General features: G+C 40.6%; 1 protein-coding gene across 1 annotated transcript in view; it reads right to left on the bottom strand.

Moving 5' to 3' along the window:
* Positions 1 to 27,522, bottom strand: part of LOC127646853 (chemokine-like protein TAFA-2) — a 119,228-nt gene that overhangs the window by 18,192 nt on the left and 73,514 nt on the right. The window contains exon 2 of the mRNA XM_052130762.1: positions 23,119 to 23,231. Coding sequence (XP_051986722.1) covers positions 23,119 to 23,230 — 112 coding nt within the window. The 5' untranslated portion in view covers position 23,231. The remainder of the gene's footprint in view (positions 1 to 23,118; positions 23,232 to 27,522) is intronic.

A 27,522-nucleotide genomic window follows, 5' to 3' on the forward strand; every position in this document is an offset into this window, starting at 1 on the left:
AAGATCGGCCTCTTTGGAGGAGGCTTGTGAAGGATGCTGCTGGCCAGTTGGAGGCAGTCGCCCTCCAACAACAACGGAGGGCAGAGGAGCGACGCTCACAACAATGAGCAGAGCGCAGGGTGGCTAAAGCACAGCAATTTGGCACAGTAGGGGGCACAGGTGGTGCTTCAACCAGTCATCTCAGTCATTCGACCCATGTCACCGGTTGGATCTGTCCCGTGACCTCCTGCCAGCGGGCGTTCGACACTTCACGTGGCCTTAACGTGCACATAGCCTGGCACAAGCGTCGTGGTGACGTCACCGCCACTTAGTGGCGAATGGTGGTTGTTTTGTTTTGTTTGTTTGTTTGTGTGTGTGTGTGTGTGTGTGTGTGTGTGTGTGTGTGTGTGTGTGTGTGTGTGTGTGTGTGTGTGTGTGTGTGTGTGTGTATGTGTGAGCGTGTATTTATCACTTTGTGGGGACCAAATGTCCCCATAAGGATAGTAAAACCCGAAATATTTGACCTTGTGGGGACATTTTGTCGGTCCCCATGAGGAAAACAGCTTATAAATCATACTAAATTATGTTTTTTGAAAAGGTAAAAATGCAGAAAGTTTTCTGTGAGGGTTAGGTTTAGGGGTAGAGTTAGGTTTAGGGGATAGAATATAAAGTTTGTACAGTATAAAAACCATTATGTCTATGGAAAGTCCCCATAAAACATGGAAACACAACATGTGTGTGTGTGTGTGTGTGTGTGTGTGTGTGTGTGTGTGTGTGTGTGTGTGTGTGTGTGTGTGTGCGCATGTGCGTGTGCGTGTGCGTGTGTGTGTGTGAACAGTAAAAACCACATGAAATCTAACAGTTTCATTTCGGATCTGGGCAACATTCATATCTTATGAAAAAAATGTTTGATGATGTTTTCATGTTGGTATGCAGTGCCCTTTTTACGCCATGCATAGTGCTATTGTCTAACAGTGGACAGATAAATATATAAACTTTTTGAGATAACTTTGTGACCCTTTCGAGCTTTATGCAAAGCAACAATTCTTAGGTCTTCTTAGGCAACAATTCTGCGATCTCTCTTTTGCGAGACAAGGTCCACATCAGCAGATGCTTCTTGTGAATAGCAACCTCAATACATGTTTTAGTGCTTTTTATAAGTCCAAGTAGCTTTAACCCACACCTCCAAAATCATTTATTGATTTATTTTTATTTATTTATTTGTTTTTATTAAAGTGTGAACAGAAACCATTTTTATTTCAGAAATTTGTTAATATTATTATTTATTTATAGTGGCTCAGTGGTTAGCAATGTCGCCTCACAGCAAGAAGGTCCTGGGTTCAAGTCCCGGCTCAACTAGGACCTTTCTGTGTGGAGTTTGCATGTTCTCCCCATGTTTGCATGGGAGATTGTCCTCTGGGTGCACCAGTTTACCCCACAAGTTCAAAAACATGCAGGTTAAGTGAATTGGAGACTCTAAATTCCCCCGTATGTGTGTGAGTGAGAGTCCCCCTGCCACTGTGGTTTGTGTCAGGAAGGGCATCCGGCGTAAAACTTGTGCCAAATGAAATATATATGTGGACTATCACGAAGCAGACCCTGCATCTATGCAGGACAAATGCTAGGAAAGAGATATGAAATTCTATTATGAAATATGTTCACACTGAACATACTAGTGTATGTTGTTTTAAGCATGTGGGTTAGTTTTGGAGTGTCGCCCATTCAGATCAACTTAACAAAAAAAAAAGAAAAAAATTGATGAAGCAAAGCTTACATTTTTTTTTATTTCAATGGAAGTTGAGGATGAAGCATTGATTGAGCCTCCATTGTTCAAACACACATTCTCAAATATTTTCAGTAATAATGAATCCAAGGTCACAGCTATTTAATTTTTCCAGACAGCCTCCTGCAAATAAGCATTACAACCCTTGGAAAAATTATTAACAAGTGCCTTTTCTTTGCACAAACAATGCCTTTATTACCATTGGCATTACTATCATTAATCACTACTTTCATCTGGTTTCATCTGGCCTCAGTTGATTGTTTTTCAGGGTAAGTATTAGTATGTTTTCCTAATATGCAAGATAATCATTATGCAATAATCAACAAATCTGTATTTACATGAATGCTTAAACAGTTTGAGAAAAATTATATTTGGAATTTGGGTCAACACATTACTATAGTCATTAATGAGGCACGGAGAGTGATTCCTAAATACTCCACAGATCATTGCTTACCATTCTACATCTGTAAATACCATTCATCACATATTTGAAGTATCTCTCTGGTTCCTTTTCCTTCCCTTGCTGTATCCTCTCCCAGACACCAGGGTGCACATTTTGGTCAAGCCAAAGGTTTGGTGACAGATTGCTGGAGCTGACAGATTCAGAACACATGGGCTAAGGGCTCAAATGATCCTCTGTTCTACACCATCCATCTCTACATGTGCTGTTAATGGCTGGCTCTGATCAATGGGCCTCCCTTGAGGAATAACACACCCATCTCAGTCAATGGCCTCTGAATGTTATTACATTTCAGTTGTTGTGAAAAAGAGCAACACCCTGAAACTAATAGTCGCTGTCACAGTTTGGCATGCTCTTGGCAAATGGCGAATGAAAGTAAAGATGAAGAATATTGCTATAACATCATTGCAGAAATGGTATTAAGTTTGAAGAGAGGCAAACTTAGAATGTCTGGTGTGAACAGCCCTCTTGAAGTCATTCCATAGCATCTCTTTTGGGTTAAGGTCTGGGCTCAGACTGGGCCACTCCAAAAGTGGGATTTTCTTATTTTGAAGCCAATCTGTTGCGGATTTATTTCGATGTTTAGGGTTATTGCCCTGCTGCATTACGCAACTTTTACTGAGATTCAGCTGGCACACAGCCACCCTGACATTATCCTGTAGCATATTTCGATATACTTGGGAATACATTTTCCCCTTGATGTTGGCAAGTGGTCCAGACCTGAAGCAGCAAAGCATCCTCAAATCATGATTCTCCCTCCACTGTACCTCACCGTTGGGATGACGTTTCAACAGCCCCATTAGACAGACAGACAGACAGACAGACAGACAGACAGACAGACAGACAGACAGACAGACAGACAGACAGACAGACAGACAGACAGACAGACAGACAGATAGATAGATAGATAGATAGATAGATAGATAGATAGATAGATAGATAGATAGATAGATAGATAGATATTCTTCTCAAGGTTTCCCTTTTATAAACATTAGTGGTAAAATTAGAAACTTCTATTAAGTTGTGCCCTGGTCGTCTTGGAGTTTATATGAGGCTAAAGGGGAAATTCTACCTTCTAACATCTGAGGCTTTTATTACACTTGTCTGTCTGGATGCTTTTGTCTGGGTAAGTTCTTTGAATAGCTTTCAAGATGATAGCTTCAATATTTAGTTCCTTTCCCCATCCATTAGAGGCACATCTAAGGTCATAAGCCATCTTGCATGCCATTCACATCACAACACCTGACTTTCTTTGAAAATCAGGCAATATGGGTGGGGGTGGGGGGGGGGGGTGTATCACAATAAGATGGTCTTTTTCAAAGATCAGAAAGGCAAAAGGTTTTACTCTCATGTTCTACTGAAATTCAGTTTACATTCTTTATGTTTTTTATACCAGTGACTCAGATGAAGTGTACATTAAAAAAAATCCTCTGTCCTAATCAAAACCCAACAGGCACATACTATTGAAGTGACATCCCACTGTTTTACTATAACTGAAAGATACCAGGAAAATCACACAGACAATTGGCTGGATTATACTGCTCAGTCACAATTCAGTTTCTTTACATTTTGAAATGAAAGTGAATGGTGACTGAGGCTAACATTCTACATAACACCTTCTTTTGTGTTTTCAATGGAAATAAGAAAGTCATACAGCTTTGGAACAACATGAAGGTGAGTAAATATTACAGAATTTTCATTTTTGGGTGAACTATCCCTTCAAGTATGAGCTATTAAAAGGGCCTTAAAGGTGGTGTAAGCAATGTTTTCATGTTAAGGAACTCAAAATGTTCCTACTGCCTGAAAGATATTAATGAAATAAGTGTCATGAGATATCTCATCCGTCTCTGTAAACAGCACATAAAAATGTGTCCATGGTCCGCGGACAATGACGTTTTCGACCTGTCAATTATTTAGCGTATTTTCATTATATTTTAGTTGCAGCAAATTATTGAGGCTTACTGGCATTTTTAACCCATGCTGTTCATAATAGTTGTCTGTTGAGGGCGCTATTTTGCTGCTGTTGTTTTAAACAACCGTTTCTGCTCGTGTCTGTCTCAATAAAGGTAAGTTGTTGGGAGAATCTCAATGTGCGTTCTTTTGTGTTCATATGTTCTAGTGGACTCGTTCTACATCATCATCCACTGCCTAATGATTCCAATACTCAAGAAAGCAAGTACTGAGAATGCAGGAAATTACCCGGATGTGTCCTTGAAATCGAGGATGCATCGGATTGTGACTTGTGGGCAAGAACTCGGTACTACAGAGGAAACGAACATTTATTATTTTATTTTTCCTCAAGAGTTTCCCGCTGTAAGCTAGTTAAAGGCTGAAGGCTCGTGAGAGTCGTTATACTCAATCAACATTTATTGTGTTTTTTTGGGCATAATTTTAATACAGTAATAAAAATGGAGAGAACAAATGTTTACTGACTATTCTTTTAAAGTGTCACAAAATATCAGCAAAATCTCACTGGTGTGACGATATTAATGCTGTCACTGGTGTGATAATGGCCTCCTGTTCTTCCATGGATGCTTGGCAAGACCAATCTTAATAAGAACCCAAGTCAGTTCTCCGCGTTCTTTGAATTGAGATTCGCCTATCATCTTTTGTTTTGGAAAGAGGGGGTGTGGATAATTCAATCTCTCAATCTCGTGGAAGTAAAATGGCTGAAATCGCTTACAGCACCTTTAATAGAATATGAAAGTAAATGTTATGCCTTTAACTGTGCATTCTACAGTATGCATTCTGTAGCTATTAAAAGCTACATTATATTTAATTATGAATAAAATTATATTATGTTTTAATGAATATTAAAATCGCTCATACCAGGTGTGTAGCAACGATATTAACATAACAACTTGTCAAAGATTCATGCCTAATTTTTTACAATCAATCATATAAACTCATGTCTGCTACAACACACCAAATTGAGAAAACAGCCAAACGTCTGTGAGCAGTCAGCTGTGTTCATTTTCCCGCTCGTTCTTTCATTCCATATGCATCCTGGCTCTGACTCCTGTCATGTTTGCTCTAAATAGCAAGCTGTCCCCACCCTCAAAGTGTCAGTAGTATTTTATATCTCAAATATGCACACACAAACACACACTCCTCTGAGACAGCAAAATGTGACTGACAGCAGAGATGTCGTCCCACATGCTGTGGTGGTAACAAACAACACCAATCAGCTGCCTGTGCTGCGCTTCAGACTGAGGTGGAAAGGAAACAGCTCATGAAAAGAAATAAACACTAATCTCTCAGATCCAGAATCATAAAAAATATAGTGCATGATCCATGAATGCTAGAATGCTACCTCAGCCGTAGCCCAACCCTAGTCCTGTATTATAATATCATTGTTAAAGGGACCAGACATTTCAAGCTCCACAAATCACATAAAGGATACAAAATGAATCCATATGACACCAGTGGTTAAATCTATGTCTTCTGAAATTATATAATAGTTGTGGGTGGGAAACAGATAAATATTTAAGTATTTTTACTATAAATCTCCACTTTCACTTTCACAGGATTCAAATATTGATCCATTTCTCACACAAAGGGATTGTATCGCTTCAGAAGACATACATTTAACCGCTCGAGTCTTTTGGATTACTTTTATGTGGCCATTATGTGCTTTTTAGATCTTGAACGTTTTGGTTACCATTCAATGGCATTTTCTGAGCAAAAAAATATTCTTCTAAAAATCTTCATTTCACTGAGGTTTGGTAGTTTTCTCAATTTGGTGTGTTGAATCAGACACAAGTTTATAGAAATGATTTGAAAATAATTAGGCATGAATCTTTGACAAGTTATAATGGTAAAATTGTTACTACGCACATGGTATGATTGGTATGACATGATACTGCAATACAATATCAGGAAGATAAGAACTTTCCTCTCTTTCAGTCACTTGTCATAACTAGACTGGACTACTGTAACTCTCTCATTGCAGGCCTTCATGCATGTGCTATTAAACCTCTGCAAATGATCCAGAATGCAGCAGCACGTCTGGTCTTTAATGAACCTAAGAGAGCGCATGTTACACCACTCTTTGTCTCTCTCCACTGGCTGCCAGTTCATGCACGTATTAAATTCAAGGCCCTGATGCTGGCATACAAAACAGTCACTGGGTCTGCTCCAGCATACCTAAAATAATTTATGCAGATCTACACGCCTGCCAGAAGCCTGCGGTCAGCTAAGGAACGTCACCTTGTCGTACCAAAACAAAGAGGCACCAAAACACTTTACCGGACTTTCAGTTTCATCATACCACGTTGGTGGAATGAACTTCCCAACTCAATCTGTGAAGCTGACTCACTCTCTATCTTCAAAAAATGGCTAAAAACACATCTTTTCCAAAAGCACTTAACCAGTCACAAAAAAAAACAAATATATATATATATATATATATATATATATATATATATATATATATATATATATATATATATATTTACAATTCTTGTTGTACTTAAATCTGTTTTGTATACTATTCTGATGATAGTGAAACTTTGTAATATGGCACTTTTCGTACCACTGTCTCCTTAAGATGATTCGCTTATGTTTTCCTCTTTTGTAAGTCGCTTTGGATAAAAGCGTCTGCCAAATGAATAAATGTAAATGTATGATCAACTTTGATCAACATTATTTGGACCTACAGAGCTGAGATATTCTTCTTAAAATCTTTGTTTATGTTCTGCAGAAGAAAGTCATACACTGCTGGATGACATGAACGTGAGTAAATGATGAGTGAACTATCCCTTTAAGTGTTTTTATTCTGATAAATTGAACTGCTAAATTTAACATGTACAAAATTCTAAACTAAACTTTAAATCTCTGTGAGCTATACTTTATGTTAAAGGAAAAGTTCCAGAATCTGCCACTGGGGGAATTGGTTCATATTTCGGTAAGCACATACCGATTTAATCAGCAAAACATTCAACCTACTGTTGCCGAATTCACAGTGTAATCAATTTGAATATAGTCAAGTCAAGTGGTTTTTATTGTCGTTTCAACCATATACAGTTAGTACAGTACACAGCAAAACAAGACAACGTTCCTCCAGGACCATGGTGCTACATAAAAACAACAAAGGACCAACATAGGACCACATGAGACTACACAACGAAATAAAATACCTATATAAACTACCTATATAAAGTGCACGTGCAAACATGTGCAAAAAGTACGGGACAGTACAACAAATTACTGACAATGAACAGGACAATAGACAGTGCAGCGCCGACCAGTACTCAGTAGTGCAAAAAGATGACAGTTTCTAAAATGTAAACATAACATACTATGAGATAATGTTCTATGCACATAGCAGTTATTGAGGTAGCAGACAGTTATAAAGTGACAGTTATTAAAGTGCAACTCAGGACACGTGTGTGTCAAACCAGTCTCTGAGTATTGAGAAGTCTGATGGCTTGGGGAAGAAGCTGTTACACAGTCTGGCCGTGAGGGCCCGAATGCTTCGGTACCTCTTGCCAGACGGGAGGAGGGTAAAGAGTTTGTGTGAGGGGTGTGTGGGGTCGTCCACAATGCTGGTTGCTTTGCGGATACAGTGTTTTTTGTAAATGTCTTTGATGGAGGGAAGAGAGACCCCAGTGATCTTCTCAGCTGTCCTCACTATCCTCTGCAGGGCTTTGCGGTCCGAAACGGTGCAAGTCCCAAACCAGGCAGTGATGCAGCTGCTCAGGATGCTCTCAATAGTCCCTCTATAGAATGTAGTGAGGATGGGGGTTGGGAGATGTGCTTTCCTCAGCCTTCGAAGAAAGTAGAGACGCTGCTGGGCTTTCTTGGTGATAGAGCTGGTGTTGAGGGACCAGGTGAGGTTCTCCGCCAGGTGAACACCAAGAAATTTGGTGCTCTTGACGATCTCCACAGAGGAGCCGTCGATGTTCAGCGGAGTGTGTTCACCTTGTGCTCTCCTAAAGTCAACAACCATCTCTTTTGTTTTGTCGACATTCAGGGACAGGTTGTTGGCTCTACACCAGTTCGTCAGCCGCTGCACCCTGTATAGCACACTGTTATGAACAATTAACGAGGCAGACAAGGAGATGCGGATCCAAACGCAGTTTGAGTTTATTTGAGCAGAAAACAACAAATGAACAACCCACGATGGGGAAAAGAAACATAAACTAAGTAAGCTGACCAGGGTAGACACGAACAGGGCACAAGGAAGAGAAGCACACGCCAGGACAACATCAAACAACGATCGACGAAGACTGAACAAAAACACGGGTATAAATACACAAACATGGGAAAAGGGGCCAATGAAAGAACAGAACTCAAACAAGATAACAAGGTGATTAACAGAAACCAAAGGCAAATTAACAAGGGCAGGTGCAAACAATGAACAGTGAACACAAGACTATGGAGGTACAAGCGTGACAAAAGTGAAAACTAAGGAATACCAAAAGTGACAAAATCACAAACAAAGGGCAACAGAGGGACAAGACAGGGTAACCGTTACATAGCCCCCTTAAGGATCGGATACCAGACGATCCTTGATAACAAACAACAAAAGACAAAACTCCACAAGAACAACATGAGGGCACCAGGGGCAAACAGACAGTACAAGTGGGCACATGGGCAGACAGGCAGACCAGGGGGGTACACTGGGCAGGCAGGAAGTCCGGGGGCACAGAGGGCAAGACAGGCAGGTCCGGGAGGTGCCAGGGGCAGATAGGAAGTCCGGGGGGGGAAATGAGACAGTCCACGAGGGCACGAATCGAGATGAGAGTTAGGGGGCCAGGGAGGTATCGACCGGGCAGGGACAGGTTTGGGGAACCTGGGAGGAGGCCACTGGACGGGGACTGGGTCAGGAGGCCAGGAGAGAGGCCACGGGACAGGGGCTGGATCAGGGGGCCTGGGGAGAGGCCACGGGACTGGGGCTGGGCCAGGAGGTCTGGGGAGAAGCCACAGGACAGGGACTGGGTCAGGGGGCCTGGGAGGAGGCCACAGGACGGGAACAGGGTCAGAAGCCCCGGGAGGAGGCCACAAGACAGGGACCGGGTCAGGAAGCCTGGGAGGTGGTCGTGGGCCAAGGGCCGGTTCAGGGGACCTGGGAGATGACCACAGGACAGAGGCCGGTTTTGGTGGCCTAGGAGATGGAGTGGCCACAGGGGAGGCCGGCGGAGCCGCGTGAGGCGGAGCCAAGGAGGACCTCTGAGGCGGAGCCGAGGGAGGTGATGGCTCAGAAGGCCCAGAAGGCGGAGCTGAGGCAGGCTCAGGAGGTGGAACCGAAGGAGGCTCAGGAGGCGGAGCCGGGGTAGGCGGCGCCGTGGGAGACTCTAGGAGCGGAGACCAGGAAGACTCTGGAGTCTCTGGGGGCTGAGACGTAGGAGGCTCTGAGGGTGGAGCCGTCGAAGGCTTGAGTGGCTTGAGAGGCGGTGCCGGAGGAGGCTCGGGAGGCGGAGCCATAGGAGGCTCGGGAGGCTCTGAGGCCGGAGCCGTCGAAGGCTTGAGTGGCTCGAGCGGCGGAGCCGTAGGAGGCTCGGGAGGCTCGGAGGGCGGTGCCGTCGAAGGCTTGAGTGGCTCGAGAGGCGGAGCCGTGGGAGGCGGAGTCATAGGAGGCTCGGGAGGCTCTGAGGGCGGAGCCGTAGGAGGCTTGAGTGGCTCGAGAGGCGGAGCCGTAGGAGGCTCAAGAGGCTCTGGGGCGGAGCCGTCAAAGGCTTGAGTGGATCGAGAGGCGGAGCAATAGGAGGCTCTGGAGGCGGAGCCGTAGGAGGCTCTGGGGGCGGAGCCACCGGAGGCCCCGTAGGCGGAGCTGCAGGAGGCTCGAGAGGCTCTGGGGGCGGAGCCGTAGGAGGCTCAAGAGGCTCTGGGGCGGAGCCGTAGGAGGCTCTGGGGGCGGAGCCACAGGAGGCCCCGTAGGCGGAGCTGCAGGAGGCTCGAGAGGCTCTGGGGGCGGAGCCGTAGGAGGCTCAAGAGGCTCTGGGGGCGGAGCCGTAGGAGACTCGGGGGGCGGAGTCCTGGAAGGCTCGAGAGGCGGAGCCCTGGAAGGCTCGAGAGGTTCGAGAGGCGGAGCCCTGGCAGGCTCGAGAGGCTTGAGGGGCGGAGCCCTGGCAGGCTCGAGAGGCTTGAGGGGCGGAGCCCTGGCAGGCTCGAGAGGCTTGAGGGGCGGAGCCCTGGAAGGCTTGAGAGGCGAAGCTCTGGGAAGCTCAGAGGGCGGAGCTCTGGAAAGCTCGGGAAACTCGGATGGCGGAGCTCTGGAAAGCTCGGGAAACTCGGAGGGCGGAGCTCTGGAAAGCTCGGGAAACTCGGAGGGCGGAGCTCTGGAAAGCTCGGGAGGAGGAGCCCTGGAAGACTCGAGAGGTGCTGGCTCTTGGACGATCGAGGCTTCTGGTGCTGGCTCTTGGACGGTCATGGCTACTGGCACTGGTTCTTGGACGGTCTTGGCTACTGGCTCTGGCTCTTGGACGGTCATGGCTACTGGCACTGGCTCTTGGACGGTCTTGGCTACTGGCTCTGGCCCATGGATGGTCATGGCTTTAGGCACTGGCTCTTGGACGGTCATGGCAACTGGCTCAGGCTCTGGGATGGTCGAGGCTACAGGCGCTGGCTCTGGGACGGTCGAGGCTACAGGCGCTGGCTCAGGGACGGTCGAGGCTACAGGCGCTGGCTCAGGGACGGTCGAGGCTACAGGCGCTGGCTCAGGGACGGTCGAGGCTACAGGCGCTGGCTCAGGGACGGTCGAGGCTACAGGCGCTGGCTCAGGGACGGTCGAGGCTACAGGCTCTGGCTGGGTTACCGTGGTATGCGCCGGCTTGTGTTCGCCGGGCACTGAGGGCAGAGCCAAAGGGGGTTTAGGGCATGGGGCTGCGGCAGGCGGAGGCTGGAGTGCAGAGAACTCTCCTTTTCTCCTCTTCCTCCGGGCTGATGCGACTAGCGAAGCTGGGATGCTGTTCCTGGTCAGCGTGGCTTCATGCTCACTGGCCGTGGTTGACGAGGGCTCAGGCTCGCTGACCGTGGTTGACGAGGGCTCAGGCTCACTGACGGTAGAGGCCGTAGGCGCTGGTTCGCTCACTGTAACATGCGTGGCCGCTGGCTCGCTCACTGTGACATGCGTGGCCGCTGGCTCGCTCACTGTGACATGCGTGGCCGCTGGCTCGCTCACTGTGACATGCGTGGCCGCTGGCTCGCTCACTGTGACATGCGTGGCCGCTGGCTCGCCGACCGGGGCAGGCGTGGGCCGGGAGGCGGAAGCCTGTCTTCTCCTCCTCCTCCGGGCAGACGAAGAGGGCCGCGCTGGCTCGTTGACAGGCGTGAAAGGATGAACCACGGGCGAATGGAGGGTCAATACTGTGGGAGGCGCTACGGGGTTCTCCTCGATGATGTCCACTGTTAAAGGAGAACCGCAGGCCTGTAGGGTCTCCTCTACAAATGCGTGGAGCGTCAAGTCGCGCGTTGGCGGTGGCAACCGCTCCTTCAGCCCGTCACTCAGGTTGCCTCGGAAGAAGACCACAAGGGAGGAATTAGGGAAGTCTGAAACGTTTGCCAGAACAAGAAAGTCGTGGATGTGGTCTTCTATCGGTCGGTCCCCTTGCTTCAGGCAGAGCAGTTCGTAGTTCGCTCTTTGAACCGCTGGATCCATGTTTTTGGTCGATCGTTCTGTTATGAACAATTAACGAGGCAGACAAGGAGATGCGGATCCAAACGCAGTTTGAGTTTATTTGAGCAGAAAACAACAAATGAACAACCCACGATGGGGAAAAGAAACATAAACTAAGTAAGCTGACCAGGGTAGACACGAACAGGGCGCAAGGAAGAGAAGCACACGCCAGGACAACATCAAACAACGATCGACGAAGACTGAACAAAGACACGGGGTATAAATACACAAACATGGGAAAAGGGGCCAATGAAAGAACAGAACTCAAACAAGATAACAAGGTGATTAACAGAAACCAAAGGCAAATTAACAAGGGCAGGTGCAAACAATGAACAGTGAACACAAGACTATGGAGGTACAAGCGTGACAAAAGTGAAAACTAAGGAATACCAAAAGTGACAAAATCACAAACAAAGGGCAACAGAGGGACAAGACAGGGTAACCGTTACACACACAAGCTGTATGGACTTTTTTATGGTGTTTTTCATTCCCTTTGGAGTTTGAACTGTCATTGTATGGAGTAAATAATGACAGAATTTTCATTTTGGGCTGATTTATTAAGGTTATATATAGATCACAGTCCAGAATAGGTAGCCAACAAAAAACAGCAATGTCATGAATCCCTCCATTACGTGCTATGACTCATTCAACAATGCCATTTTGGGTTAAGATTAAATATATTGCAAGTATTAATTGTTACTCGGCCAAATTACAATGAGTGCTGAGTTAAGCTGCCACCAGACAAAAGTGAAATATTACAATTATGAATTCTTATTAGTCCAAATTATTTTAACTTCTGTCTGTTCAAGAGTCATTAACTTACTGTATGGTATTGTAGCTGCTGGTAATAATTAATTCACATTGGAGGAGAACACTGTGTTGCTCTCTGACACTCTGAACAGTTTGTTCATTGTAATTTTACCAACATTAATTTTCAAGTACTGTCACTGGCCATTCTGGGTCACCTAACAGATATTATACTGAGTATAAGATATGAAAGCTAACTTAGTCAACGCTAAACACTTTTCTTTCCTTTTTTGTTCCAAAGAGATGATGAAAATATATGAGTGCACAAAAATATGAAAGTGAATGGTGAAAATGAATGGTGACTGCCAAACTTCTTTTGCATTTCACAGAAGAAACAAAGTCCAATGGGTTTGAAGCAACACAAGGTTGAGAAATGGATTGGATTTTCATTTTTAGGTAAACCTTTCCTTTAACATTACGTTTCTAAAAAAGTAACCAACAACCATCAGAAAGGCCCAAAATCATTGCAGCATCTCTTTGCGCTCTTCTCTCATCTCGACTCCTATTGCAACCAATGCCTGCTCGTAAATGTCTTCCAGGATTGATATCGTATTATTACTTGCACTTATTGAATGGGATGTTTCAAAGGGACAGCTATTAAAGCAAATATCTTTAATTTACGATCTACGCCCGCCAATCTGTTCAAGTAATAACAGCAAGGAATTACTTATTAGAGTAGAGAGAGAGATATTGAGTTGCCTGACATATCCTCAGCCTGGTGAAAATATAACCGTGCTCAAACCATGAAATGCGACTCTACTGGAGCTGTGCAAACGAACCGTGTGGAAAAAATAGGCTTCATTATCAGAGTGCCACGGATAACAGAGTGAAATGTACAACTATGATTGAATTTTAGCACGCAGGTCCACCATTTTGTGATAGTCTGTGCATGCATGTGCATTTAAATGAGACAATATATGATCATTTAGAAAACTTAGCTTATTGTAAAATGCAGCTTTTATTAAAGGATCAACACTTAGGTCTTCCAGTAGCAATAAAAGACAGGTTACATATTGGATGGTAAATTTTGATTATGTATAATGGAATATATCTGTTATTATTTACTCAACCTAATGTTGTTCCAAATCATATGCTTTTAAGTTTTTTTTTCCATAAAACATACAGTAGATTGCAAAAAACTTTTAGGCATTATAAAAAACAATAATTTGTCAAATTGTAGAATTTTTTTAATTATTTTCCAATATACTGTCAAACTTGACCATGTTGTCACAGTCAAATCAGACTGTGGCACAAAGAAAAGAGTCATTATTTTGTTACCTGTCATTTATTTCAAACATCAAAATTATTGCATTAACTTTGTCACACAGTGGTGTGACTCAGATTTAGACTGTGTTTTATGTTTGGTTTTTTTGTGGCAGATTTGTCTACACTTGTGAGAGCCAAATGTCCTCATTAGTAAAAAAGGAAAAAAGGGTTCCTTAATGGGTCAGATGATGTTGATCTTTAAACCTAGTGATGTTCACATGTTTGAGTGATGTTAGGTTTATGTTTAGGGGTAGAGTTGGATATGAGAAAATATCATTAGTCTGATATTAAATTAATGGAAGCCTATGCCTTGTCACGCATCTCGACCATGTTCAGCCAGAGGTGACGCTCCTGGACCACAAGGGTGGCCATCGCACGCTGTGACCTTTGTGGCTCTGAGAGCGAGGTCGGTGGCAGAGCGCAGTTCCTGCAGCACGTCGGGGTCAGAACTACCCAGGTTCAGATCTTTGAGTGCCTTGGCTTGGTGAACTTGCAGGACAGCCTTGGTATGTAGGGCAGAGGCGGCTTGTCCAGTGGCACTGTAGACTTTCGAGGTCAGTGATGACTTCATTCTACCTCTCTGGAGGGGAGTACCGGGTGGTCCCGCCAGGTGGCGGCATTCTCGGGACACAAGTGGATCGCAACCGCTCTGTCCACCTGGAGGACCTCTGTGTACCCGTGGGCCACCCCGCCATCCAGGGTATTGAGAGCGGACGAGCGGAGGGGTCGGTTCCGGGCAGTAAAAGGTGCCCACCACGACCGTGTCAGCTCGTCATGCACATCCGGGAAGAAAGGAACCAGGGGGGTGTGGCTATGAGTGGCCACACCCCCCTGTGTAGTAAAGAGTAAATAATGACAGAATTTTCTTATTTTGGGTGAACAAACCCTTTCATGCAGGTATCTTTCATGCATTCTCCAATACAGCAATGAAAATAGATGTCATCCCACTTAAATACTTCAGATTTAGGCCAAAAAAAAACACAACCAAAGAATTTTATTCATTTGGAAGCCTCGGTACCATTTCAAAATGAATGCCAAAATCGCTGGCTCCTGGATCACATTAATGTAAGCCTTTTTAAAAAATGCACCAAGTAATAAAAAAAACTCCATTATGGCAATGTTAACACACTGTTCTCAGGGCTGACCACTGGACTGCTGTCGGCACTTCTCTGCTAATTGCCTCTATCAGTTAAAATCGTTATGATCCCCTTTATTTCACCCAAAACAGAAAAAGCCCATGTTGCTTGGAGTCACAGACAGACCGCCAGGAAGTCTCAATGGCTACTAATGAGATGCTTGTAATGACTAATGGCTTGGTGTATGAGCGGGGATCTATCTGAAAGTCAGATGGGTTTTAATGATAAGAAACAAGAGCTGGAGGATCACTATCCCACACACACAGTTCAAATTCACTTACAATGGCCATGACCTTAAACAACAAAAGAGAAAAATTGTCAAATTACTGCTAGATTTGTATTCAGTTCAAAACATACAAATGTGTCAAAATCAGTCACAGGACATGAGAGAACCAAAGTCATTTGACGTCACTGATGTAAAACATGGCACAATGTGTTTTGAAGCACAAACGCAAATGCAATTTGAGAGCTTACTCATTTTCCTCACAGAAAGATATCATATGATATCAAAGATATCATTCATAAGACTATGAATCTGGTGCAATCCTATTTATAAGTGAACTTTAGGGATAATAAATTAAAAGGTAACACTTTATAATAAGGTTGTATTTGTATTATTAGTTTACATGAAGTAACAACAACAATAATACATTTATAGCATTTATTAATCTTGATTGAACCCTTAAACTCTGGTTCATTTTTGGGCTTCTTACTGCAGTTTTTCACACTCATATTAAAAAGCTCAACATTCCTACATACTGTGGACTAACCGCAAAAAAATGGTCTAATTTTTCAGATAAAAATTATCAGATGACCCAAAGATTCAAACTATTCATAAATAATACAGTTAAATATATATAAATGATACAAATATGTGTACAATCTTATGGTAAACAGAATTTTTGTCCAAACTTTGGTCCTGTTCATTGATGGCAGCAGTTATTAGAACAAATATTTTTTCCTCTGTCACCTTCCATCACAATATGCAGATCTGAAATGTAGGTGGCGTTCTTACCCATTTCAGCCATCACAGATGTGCCCGTCCATAGACATTAGCCTAATTTTCAGTTCATTCACGACCCCCATTGTTTCATTGAATATCTCGGCCTCTGAGTGGACTATAAGCTTACTTTAGGTGTCATCAGAAATATGAGATCCTCCCCTTTACGATAATATATATACTTTTATCACCAATAGTCAATAACATATAAGGATTTGTTTAGCATGCTTGTCCTGCTGGACTGCATATTTAGTTCTGGACATCTTAGACATAGCACTATATAATTCACACAAGCAAGCTCACAGACAATTAAAATATGGAAACATTTTTAGAAAACTGCCTAAGGTAAGAGTATATACTTATACATTTTTTAAATTATTAAAACAAACTAACATTAACAAAGATTAATAAATGCAGTACAAATGTATTATTCATAGTTTATGATAACTAATGCCTTTACTAACGTTAACAAACATAACCTTATTGTAAAGTGTTACCAATACAAATTAAATAAAATGCTATAAAAGTGTAGGATGTGGCCTTTATTATACATTATTACTCATGTATCTGTCTATCTAATCTCTTTCCTCCATCTTGTATTCTACCTTCTCTTGAAATATTACACAATGTCTTTTTACCCTACTACGCTGTGAAATAATCTGCCCCTCGTCACAATATGCCCCAGAGGAAAAAGTGACCTGATCGGTCATGGTTCGAATGTTGAAATGTCTTGCTCTCTTATTCTGTAACTCTCTCTCCCTCTTTCTCTGTTACAAGCTACAGCTATGATGTTCTATACAAAGTGCACCAAAGCATACTCTATTTCCTTTTTAAACATATGAGCCCACTCTGGGTTGAAATTCAGAAATCAATGCTGCCAGCATGCAAGTGAATATAGAAATAATCTTAAAGCTGAAAATTGACAGCAAGGATCCTCATTCATAAATGCACAGTGGTCAAAAAAATACAGTATTTGGACATTAGAGCCACAATAAAACTGTATACATACAATTGCATTGCCTAGCAAAATATTAAATGAATGAACTAAATACAAATTATGCCAGACCTTTTCTCAAAACCTTTTAAACTTTTTTTTTCTCCACTTTTCTCCCCAATTTGGAATGCCCAATTCCCAATGTGCTCTAAGTCCTCGTGGTGGCGTAGTGACTCACCTCATTCCGGGTGGCGGAGGATGAATCTCAGTTGCCTCCACGTCTGAGACTGTCAATTCACGTAAAATAAATGTCACTTCATATTTTGCTATTTAATGCAATGCCTTTATACATTTTTAGTTTGGCTCAAGTGTCCAATCTTTTTGGGGTCACAGTAAATGTCATTGTACAATGAAGTTTAAATGTTAGAGTGCAAGTGTGTACTGTAATCTTGTGTATAATTATTTATGATTAACATCAGCAGAACTTTCTTCCATCGCCACACCAGTTACATCTGTAATTATTTGACCTGCGCAGAGTATCACTTCAAGCCTCGTTTCAGAAGAAAAGAGACCAGCTGTCAGATAAGATCTGATAATTAGCTTTTGCGATGTGTTTTTCACGCCTCCTTTATTCCAGCCTGCATTGCAGAATCTCTCCCTGGAGCAAGTGACTTACAAATCAGAAAATGCTTGATTGCTGTGTACTAATATGGATACGCATCTATTTAAGTGGAAGAGTAGAGAAATGTTTATTCTAATCAGAAAGAGATGACCTGTCACTCATATCGAGACATATCGAGAAATGTTAGCATTATATTAGTCGAGAGCAAATTTTCATATATTATTTTCTCTGATTTTCAGAGAAATAAATTCAAGTAATATCACCTGTCTTGACATTACAAACATTTTCCAAGAAACCAAAGCCTGAAATCAAAAGTCAGAGATTTATTCATGAACTCCAAAATTTCTAATTGAATTCTTCCAAATCACGCTATCTACATTAATTGTATTGCTCTATACTTTTACTGTATGTCAACTATTGTTTAAAAAAAAATAATTAAGCATCTGTGGTAAAGCTAATTGGTCACAATTTACCCCAAAATCACCAACCAAAAAAGAAGAACAGGAATAAAAAAAGAGATTACATTTTACATTCTGCATAAAGAAAATGAAACCTGTTTAAGGACCATTATGATGTTTTGCATTGTGACAATATTGATATGAAAATTATGCATATTGGTAATTAAGCATATTGTGCATTCTCTTTAACATTGTTATTACCATAAAGCATCTAAACGTTTTACTTTTATGTTTGTTTGTTTGTTTGTTTATAATTCCCATTACTCTCATTAAATTATCATTACTTCAATACAAGTATTTTTCACTCTATTACACAAATAAATACTATAGTACACTGTTTTATCACATTCAAATCAGCATAAAAGAAAGGCAGTACAACAAACACCATCATGTATAAATACTTCACAATTCAAGTTATACAAAATTATTTTAAGAAAATAATGTAAAAATCCAAAAACTATAATCGTAATTTTGTTACACAACATAAATTCCTTCTATAATATATTATTAATACATTTAAAATATATTTGAAATTCCTATCATTATAATTAAATTGTAATTACTGTAATACAAGTATTTTTACTATATTATGCTTAGAAATATTGTAGTACAATGTTTTATACAATTAAAGTCTGCATATGTTAAAGGCAGTGTAACAAATATCATGCTGTATAAATACTTTTCAATTCAAGTTATAAATCTTTATTTTTATGAAAATTTCACAATGCAAATTTCTTATAAATACAATATAAATTCCTTCTATAATATATTAATAATTTAAAAAATATTACAATTTTTATATTTATATGTATTTAAAAATCCCATTATTCTTATTAAATTCTCATTAATGCAATACACATATTTTTTACAGTATTACTGTAACACGCTGTTTTTAATTAAAATCATCCTATATTAAAGACAAACACACAATGATGTAAAAATACGATTAAAATTATTTAAAAAACATTTTGTGTCAAATGCAAAACAATCTTATTTTTGATATTACTTCTCTAATATATTAATAATGCAATTTCTTATATTTGTCTTTTGATTTTGAGGTTAAATATGATTCAGACATGTTATGGACAGGCTTTGTAAGATTCATTCTTCAAGGCATTTCTGCTCGATGTAGATATTTTTTTGTTGTTGTTGTTTAATGTTGTTCTCCTTGTCAACCTTTCCCTCTCCCTCTCTCTCTCTCTCTCTCTCTCTCTCTCTCTCTCTCCCACCTCTTTCTCTCTCTCATGACTTACTAATATGTGCTGGCAGTGCAGAGGTCCCTGTGGTGTTATTGGCTTGATCTGTGCTCTCTTAAGGGTATGCTGAGAGTTTACCTCTCCAAAGCAGCAAGAGACCCTCTCTTCTCTTAAACAGTGGGGCTAAAGAGGTTTGTTTACTGGGTAACACCTTGGCCTGACCTCCTAGAGCCGCTGGGAGTTACTTTGTGATTAGTTCTGTGCTAGCCGGGAGTTTTGCAACCTGCATCGGGCAGAAAGCCACTCTCTCTACCCCACCACATGGTGAGAGATTGGGGGCCTCTCATTGTAATCAATCACCCTTTCTTCAATGTACACATCCACCGGGAGAAGGATGGGCCCTCCTAACTTGTTGCTATCTTTGTCGCCGTGCCTGAAAAGCTACATGATTTTATTTAGAGCCGGCCTTTTGCTCGATAGCAGGAGATTAATTGTCGCTGTTGCTTTGCTTTGTCCCCATTGGGTCTTTGTGGCTTTCACAAAACAGGGGGAGGATACAAGCTCACTAGGATATATGCAGTTAAAGAAAAAATGACTTTGTGGTGAAGTAAATACAGCAGTGGAGATTTAGTATGTCCTACGTTGATGTTATTTCAGGCAGATTCTACATTTGTACACAATTCAAGTCAATGAATTGAAATACAAGCTGTACCTTAAAAGTCAGCCTGATCTAAAAAAATATATATATAATAATAATTATATATACTTGTTGCTCTCTTATCTGTCGTGGATGCTAATATTCTGATGCTTATAAAACTTTTCGTACCAATGTCTCCTAAAGATGAATCGCTTAAGTTTTCCTCTTTTGTAAGTCGCTTAGGATTGCAAAGCTTGCACTTCACTTTCACTGTTTGTCAGGTTTGTTTACATTGTTGTTTCTGTTGATTTGTTTTCACATTTAAAAACGTATTGTTTTATGACATCTGGAGTTCCTTTTCTACTTAAAATGACCCATTCATGCTCAAAAAACTATCTGAAGATTGTAACTGCTATTGTGTTTTCTGTACCACAACAATTGCTGGTTACACTTTATTTTACAATGTAATTAGACTGTCAATTTGCGCATCTTATCACGTAGCTTGTTGAGTATGTTACCGCGGAGACCTAGCGCGTGTGGAGGCTCCATACTATTCTCTGGGGCTTCCACGCACAACTCACCACATGCCCCACCGAGAGCGGACCACATTATAGCGACCATGAGGAGGTTAACCCATGTGACTCTACCCACCCTAGCAACCCGGCCAATTGGTTGCTTAGAAAGCCTGACTGGAGTCACTCAGCACGCTCTGGATTCAAACTTGCGACTCCAGGATTCAAACTGACAGCTAGAATGACAAGGATCTGCAAATCTGTCATTGCTGCAGGTGGAGGATTTTTGATGAGAACTCAATAAAGTAGATTAAGAAGTTCTGAACATTTTCTTCAAATTGTTATAGTAATTTTTCTCATTATTAATGTCCTGACTATACAATGGGATCAGTTGAATGCCACTTTGGTGAATAAAAGTGCCTATTTCTTTCCATAAGAGCAAAATCTGTACATTACTCCAAAATTTTGGCAGCCAGTGTATAACAAGGACACTGTAAAATTAAGTGTTAATTTTACATTAAGTGTAATTGCTTAATTTACAGTAAAAGGTTGTATGTTAGAATGATGGCTTATTTTACGTCATGGCAACTTAACATTTTAAGATAATTCAAGAGAATAATTAAAGGTGCACTCAGTAATGCGTTTATGTTCGCTGACACCTAGCGGTATAGATCTAGACCATCACACAAGAGCAAGTATTTTTGGTTACCAGTGAGAACAACAGAAAAATTGTTCAATTACAGGGCATTATTGCGATAAAGCGAGGAATATTCACCTGGTCATGTGATCTCAATATGGCAGCACTCGTGAATGTGCATCTGGCACCATATCTAGAATAAAGCAGTTTTTCTCTAAAGGTGTGTACACACTGCCAGCGACTTTGTCGCTGCAGGTCACCAGTGGCTGGCGGTGAAGTCGCTAGTGGGTGTTCCCACTACTGGTTGCCTAGTAACGTTTATAAATGACATTCATGGATGTCATTCCATTGCTGTTGACAGCGAATCTCTTTTCTTGCCACTAAAAACAAACATTTTGGAGGGAAAAGACTAAATATAAATGGAATCAGTACATAAAATGCTTTATATCAAAGATGAATGAGAAACCAGGCATGCTGTTTGCCAGAGCGGCTGTTTATCTGCGGCGAAAATGCAAATGCTGGTCTGTCTGTGTCCATAAAATCCCCGCGATCTCAGATACACCTTTCCACGCAGTATTTTTCTTAAAAATGTCCTTGTACGTGGGAAGAGACATCATAGAGCACTGGAAAATTTCTAACAGCAAGAATTAGCCTTTCATCCATCTTTCCGTTACTGCAGGAGCTGAGAGAGAGAGAGAAGGATCACGTGAGCTCTCCCGTCGTCTCTCCTATTGGCTGTCGCTTCCGTTAGTCGCTCCAAAGTTGAACTTTTCTCAACTTTGTCGAGTCGCTGGACACGGCCACATCTAGCGCCAACGGTCGCGACAGCTCGTGTCGCCGGAAGTCGCTGTGCTCGCATTGAAAATGAATGGTCTTGAGTCGGTATTGAGTCGCTGTCGCTCGCGATGTCGCTGGCAGTGTGTACGCACCTTAAGACTGCATCTTATATGAGTTGCCATCATTTTAAGCATATTTTTCAAAAATATTATACATTTTGTTTTATTTAAAAACTAAGCAATAAGTTAAAAATGGTGTGTGGTGGTGGTGATGTAGTGGTCTAAAGCACATAATTGGTAATCTGGTAATCAGACGGTCGCTGGTTCGACCCCCACCGCCAACACAATTGTGTCCTTGAGCAAGGCACTTAACTCCAGATTGCTCCAGGGGGATTGTCCCTATAATAAGGGCACTGTAAGTCGCTTTGGATAAAAGTGTCTTCCAAATGCATAAATGTAAATGTAAATTACCGTTTAGCAAATGTATTCAATAAACAAAAATAGCCATGCAGACTGTTGATTTCACTGTTTTAAAGTCAATGAACACATGACTTTTTACAGTGTATTTGTTGTTTGAAGTTGCCTTGGGTTCAGTTATTCAAACATTATTTATTTCTCGCTTCAGTTCCTGTTATGCTAAAGTTTGCCAGGCAGTCCCTGTGGACGGGTCTCATTACTGCAATGTGTATTCACATCTTCCGCCTCTCGCCCAGGGTTTATTTCTATTTTACTTTGATGCTTTCTCTTCTCAATGAGATTGCAGTGACAGGCTTGACACCTGCTCCTTTGGCATCCCTGTTGGTCTACAACTGGGGTCCACTGACCTAAACATGCCTTTGCATCAGGACAGAATATATCCTCATAAAACCCCAATGCTATACTCCTTTCATACAGTCTCTAGCTTGTGTAAATGATGCATTTTTATATGAATCTCCATTTTGTATTAATGCCATTTCACTATTACAATCTTACATGTTCTAAGTTCTCTGCCTTGTAAGAAAGTGAGCTTATATCTTCGTGCTTGTTTGGTTTCAAGGTAAAAGCTAATTGGAACGTTCATTCTTCACAAGGTCAGACAGGTCTCTTTGCAAATGAATGACACAAGGTTGTTCAAACCCAGGAACAATTTAAGACAATTGTTGTTCATGGATTCCAAGAAAGAAGGGCTTCAGAACAACAAGTCAGGCACACTTTAAGCTAAATACAGCACTCAATTGAGCAACCTTTCAGTTGATAGTCTGTTTCCTATATTTATGCCATTAAACACTACTGTGTATATGTTTGCATGTGACTCACCAATATGGCTGCGATGTGTTGAGGCCAAACTCAACTGGCCCCAAAGAGACAGCAGACAGATGCCCAACAGCAGCAATCTCCTGCCCACATGCTGCAGTTCCCTCTCCCGCATCCTGCAGACATACAAAAACATATACAGCTATGTTTAATCTGAACAATTAATATAAGACTTAATGACATCAGGTAAAATTTACAGTCAGTATACACCTAATTTATCTTAAATTTCCTGCAAATTTAGAAAATCAGTGTTGTGGCAGTGCCATGGTTTAACTCAAATGATCAGATGGTAATACTGTAGTATTTTGATACTATATTAAAATACTATTCTACTAACTAAGGAACTTCAAATAATACTGTGGCATTACTATAATAACCACACAAGAAAAGACATTACCATTATATTAACAGTATATTTTTGTGGTAATATCATGGAATTTTTAGGAAGGGAATATTCACATTGTATCTAATAATTTTTTTTGATAAATGTAATATTAACTGAAATACTTTTCTTTTAACAAATCGGTAATTATGTCAAATATAAAAAAAAAAACTTGAAATATACATACTATAGTACTGTTTCATTACAATATTTTTATACTATTTTACTTAAACAACACTAAGTATATCATTGCATTACCATAATGGTAGTGCCTAAAAACATGTTTTACATTATAGCACAATTTTCATGGTTTTTGCATGGTTCAGTAATGGTATGAAATGGTCACACCATGGTATTTTAGCATATTTGAATACTGCTGTAACTTACAACAATAATACCATAGTGTAGTGTCCAAAAAAACATGGTATTGCCATGGTTTTTCAATGGTCATTTTTTATGGTTGTCCCCCGATACATAATTTTAAAGTAATGTTCACATTTTATCCAATTGACCAAAAAAATACAAATAAATAGATCGTATCAGGAGGTAATGCCCCGTAATTGTTTGATTACCATATTCAAACTACTCTTCTGAATTCTCTTCCTGTAAATTACTACAAAGAATATAATGGTTTTACCATTGTGTCTGTATTATCATGGTTTTTCCATGGTTCAGTAATGGTATCAAATGGTCATACCATAGTTTTTTAGCTTGGCATACACTATAGTATTGTTTGATTACCATATTTAAATACTACTGTAATTTACAACAAAAATACCACAATGGCAGTGTTCAAAAATCATGGTATTGCCATGGTTTTTCTATGGTAATTTTTTATGGTTGTACCCTGATATATAATTGTAAGGTAATGTTCACATTTTACCCAATTTAACAAAATAGATGGTATCAGATGGTACTACCATGGTATTTTGACATATACTAAAGTATTGTTTGATTACCATATTCAAACTATTCCTCTGCATTCTCTTCCTGCAAAGTACTTCAAAGAATACCATGGTTTTACCATTATTGCAGTGTTTCCATTGGTTTTTCCATGGTATGTTTTTATGAAACAAAAACACTCAAAATCACCCTAATTACCTTAAAAACACCCAAAAATACACAATTTAGACAAATGTTCAATCAAATACCTCAATACAATGATACAGTCAGCTAAACAAATGACAACACGACCCATAAATCCTCAAAAATGTGTGATCGTTTAGAACGCAGCAGACAGGAGTCCAAGCAGCCATTCATTTTCTCAAATATCAGCCATCCTTCAAATGTGTTAGTGAGTGACACAATCTCGCTCTTTGGCGGTGGTCCGCTCTTGTCTGGAAAACACAGTAATCTTGATATACTATCAGAGGCTGCTGGCCAGCAATTCCCTCTCTGTCTTTGTGAGGGGTCCGGAGGGACCACAACACACAAAAGCAATCAGACACTCATCGTGCGCTGCCAAGCTTGTGTTCCACTCGTGGGTGGGTGTTGGGGGGGGGGGGTGCAACAGCAGCATCACAGCCATCATTTCAAGTCTTTTGCCAGCATCTCTACTCAAATTACAGCAAAGACAGGCTTCATATGAGGGCTGTGAGGTTGCTTGTTTGGCAAGGACTCTGAGGCTTTTCTGCATATGTTCAGCAGTTAAATACTGGGGAGACATTGCTGACCTTGATTACACTACACAAAAAGAACATTCTGTTGTGTTTTTGTCTGCAGCAACAGCATTTGAATAACCTAATTTGAGGTTTTGATAGAATCAGTACCTGTATTCAGTCAGTCTTTGTGAGGCAGAATGTGAAACATGTATATTATTGAGATTTTTAAAAAAAAACACACAGATATCATAGTTGAACTAGATTTAAAATTTGTCAAAAGGAAAATGTGAGAGGTGCTTGTCTTGTAATAGTCACTGTCATGATGCTCACTGGTCAACAACACTTCCAGTTTCAGTCACTAGGGGTAGAGGTTCGATTTCAGTAAGATATCACCAAATATTTCTAATTAAGCTCACCTCTAAAGTATTTCATACTTTAGAGGTTTCTGATATTCTGGATATTTTTAGCATTGCAATCATTTTAAAACATCCTTATCCAATAATCACGAAGGCTTAGAACTTTAAAAGCTGCACTATGAAACTTAAAATTGCAAACAATTTGCAGAAGAACACATTACGTCAGCTCTTCTGGCGCATGAATCTTATGATTTGAGCTTACTTGGACGTCGCCTGTGTTATCATGACTGGGAGATCTTCAGAGTCGTAGTCATAACGAGCTGTTTTCATGTCGATATTATGTTATACGATTAAACATTTAAAACTGAAATGTTCCTTGTCTTGATGAAGATAAAAAACACTCTTATTTATATATTTTGAATTAATTAATTTTACACTTATAGCGCTTTTCTGACACAACACTCAAGAGCTTTTACATAGAGAACATTCCTTAATCACTACCAGTATATTTTAATATAAATTTTCATGTGTTTTATCTACTATTAATGTTTGCATTGTCCTAAACTTATCAATTTAAGAGGTGAAACTTGTGATATGGCTGATACGAGTTCAAATTAAGACTTCACCATTTTTATATTATATTGTACAGCCTCAGTTGATAATGCAAGTGAACCATAATACTTCAATAGTATGTATATGCAATGCACACAATAACACCCTAAACTAAAAATATAAAATGAGGATTCAATAATGAAGGGGTTAAAATATACTTTATTAAACATGAAAATGATATGCTTAAATATGCAATATAACAATTACAAGTCAATTTCAGAAGTCATAAATATTAGTAAACATCACAGAAACTTCCCCCTACAATGTAGATACATCGCATCAGTAAACGCACGAGTAATGTTTGATTCATACAAGCGTGACAAGCAATATTAGCTTCAACAACCCTACTAGACAACATATCCAAGCATTAAAGCAGGTAAACAAATTTGCCAAACAGATAACAGATAAACATCTATACAGATTGCTGGATGAATGGTGTGAGCGTGACTGACTGAACTGAACGTAGTTTCCCCAGCCAGAACATGTGACAGCCAGTTCTTCTTTCCTGTTTACGGACATGATGTAATGACGCAAGGATGAATGTCACAAGCAAGCTAGATAGCATCAAATCTTATGTTAAAATATAAATCATTTTAATAATAATTTCTTGGTTGTTTAGACTTACTGAACAAGAATTAAACTAGTACAAGAATATAAACTCTTTTTCTTGCAGTAGTGTATCATTTAAAGGAACAGTTCACCCAAAAAAAGATGATTTTCTAATTATTTACTCACCCTGACGCCATCTAAAACTCATATCGTTTCATACTCCAAAATGGTCATAAAGGCAGCATAGAGGTAATGGCAAGATTTATAGTGAAAAGGGAGGTAAAATTTGGTCGAAACCAATCGTACCACTTTCGAGGACATTGATTAAACCACATGAGTTGTATGGATTACCTTTATTCTGCCTTTATGACCTTTTTGAAGATTGGAAGTGTTGGACCCCATTGAATTGCATTGTATGTATATATTTACATCATATCTCCATCAAAAACAAATGTTTTATGTTCCACAGAAGTATTAAAGATGTGGTCCACCAAGCAAAAACCTTAAGTGTTAGCAAGCACCACTAATAAATGGCAAAATATGCTCTTTATTATCCTCAATTAGAAAATTACACAATAATCCTTGCTCAAGTTCTCAACAAATGGCTGACACAGCTGAGCTTGTACTGTAGTTTCATTCCTTTTTTTCTTTTTATCTCTCTCTCCCTTTCTCGCCCCATAAGCACAATTAGCCTCTCTGGCCGCAATAACCACACAAAGCCAAAGGGGTTCACAAGCTTATGAGGTTGCTGACAAGTCACTGCCATTGAGGTATTGAAAACACACAGTGTAAACAGCTGATGTCGCCCTGCAAGCACCCAAAGGGCTTGCATGTATTGATTAAAAAGTGACATGGGTAAATAGGAGCCAAAGAGGTCAGGTGTTTTTTTTTTTTAACAAACCCAGGC

Source organism: Xyrauchen texanus, chromosome 7 (genome assembly GCF_025860055.1).
Source record: "Xyrauchen texanus isolate HMW12.3.18 chromosome 7, RBS_HiC_50CHRs, whole genome shotgun sequence".
Lineage (NCBI taxonomy): Eukaryota > Metazoa > Chordata > Actinopteri > Cypriniformes > Catostomidae > Xyrauchen > Xyrauchen texanus.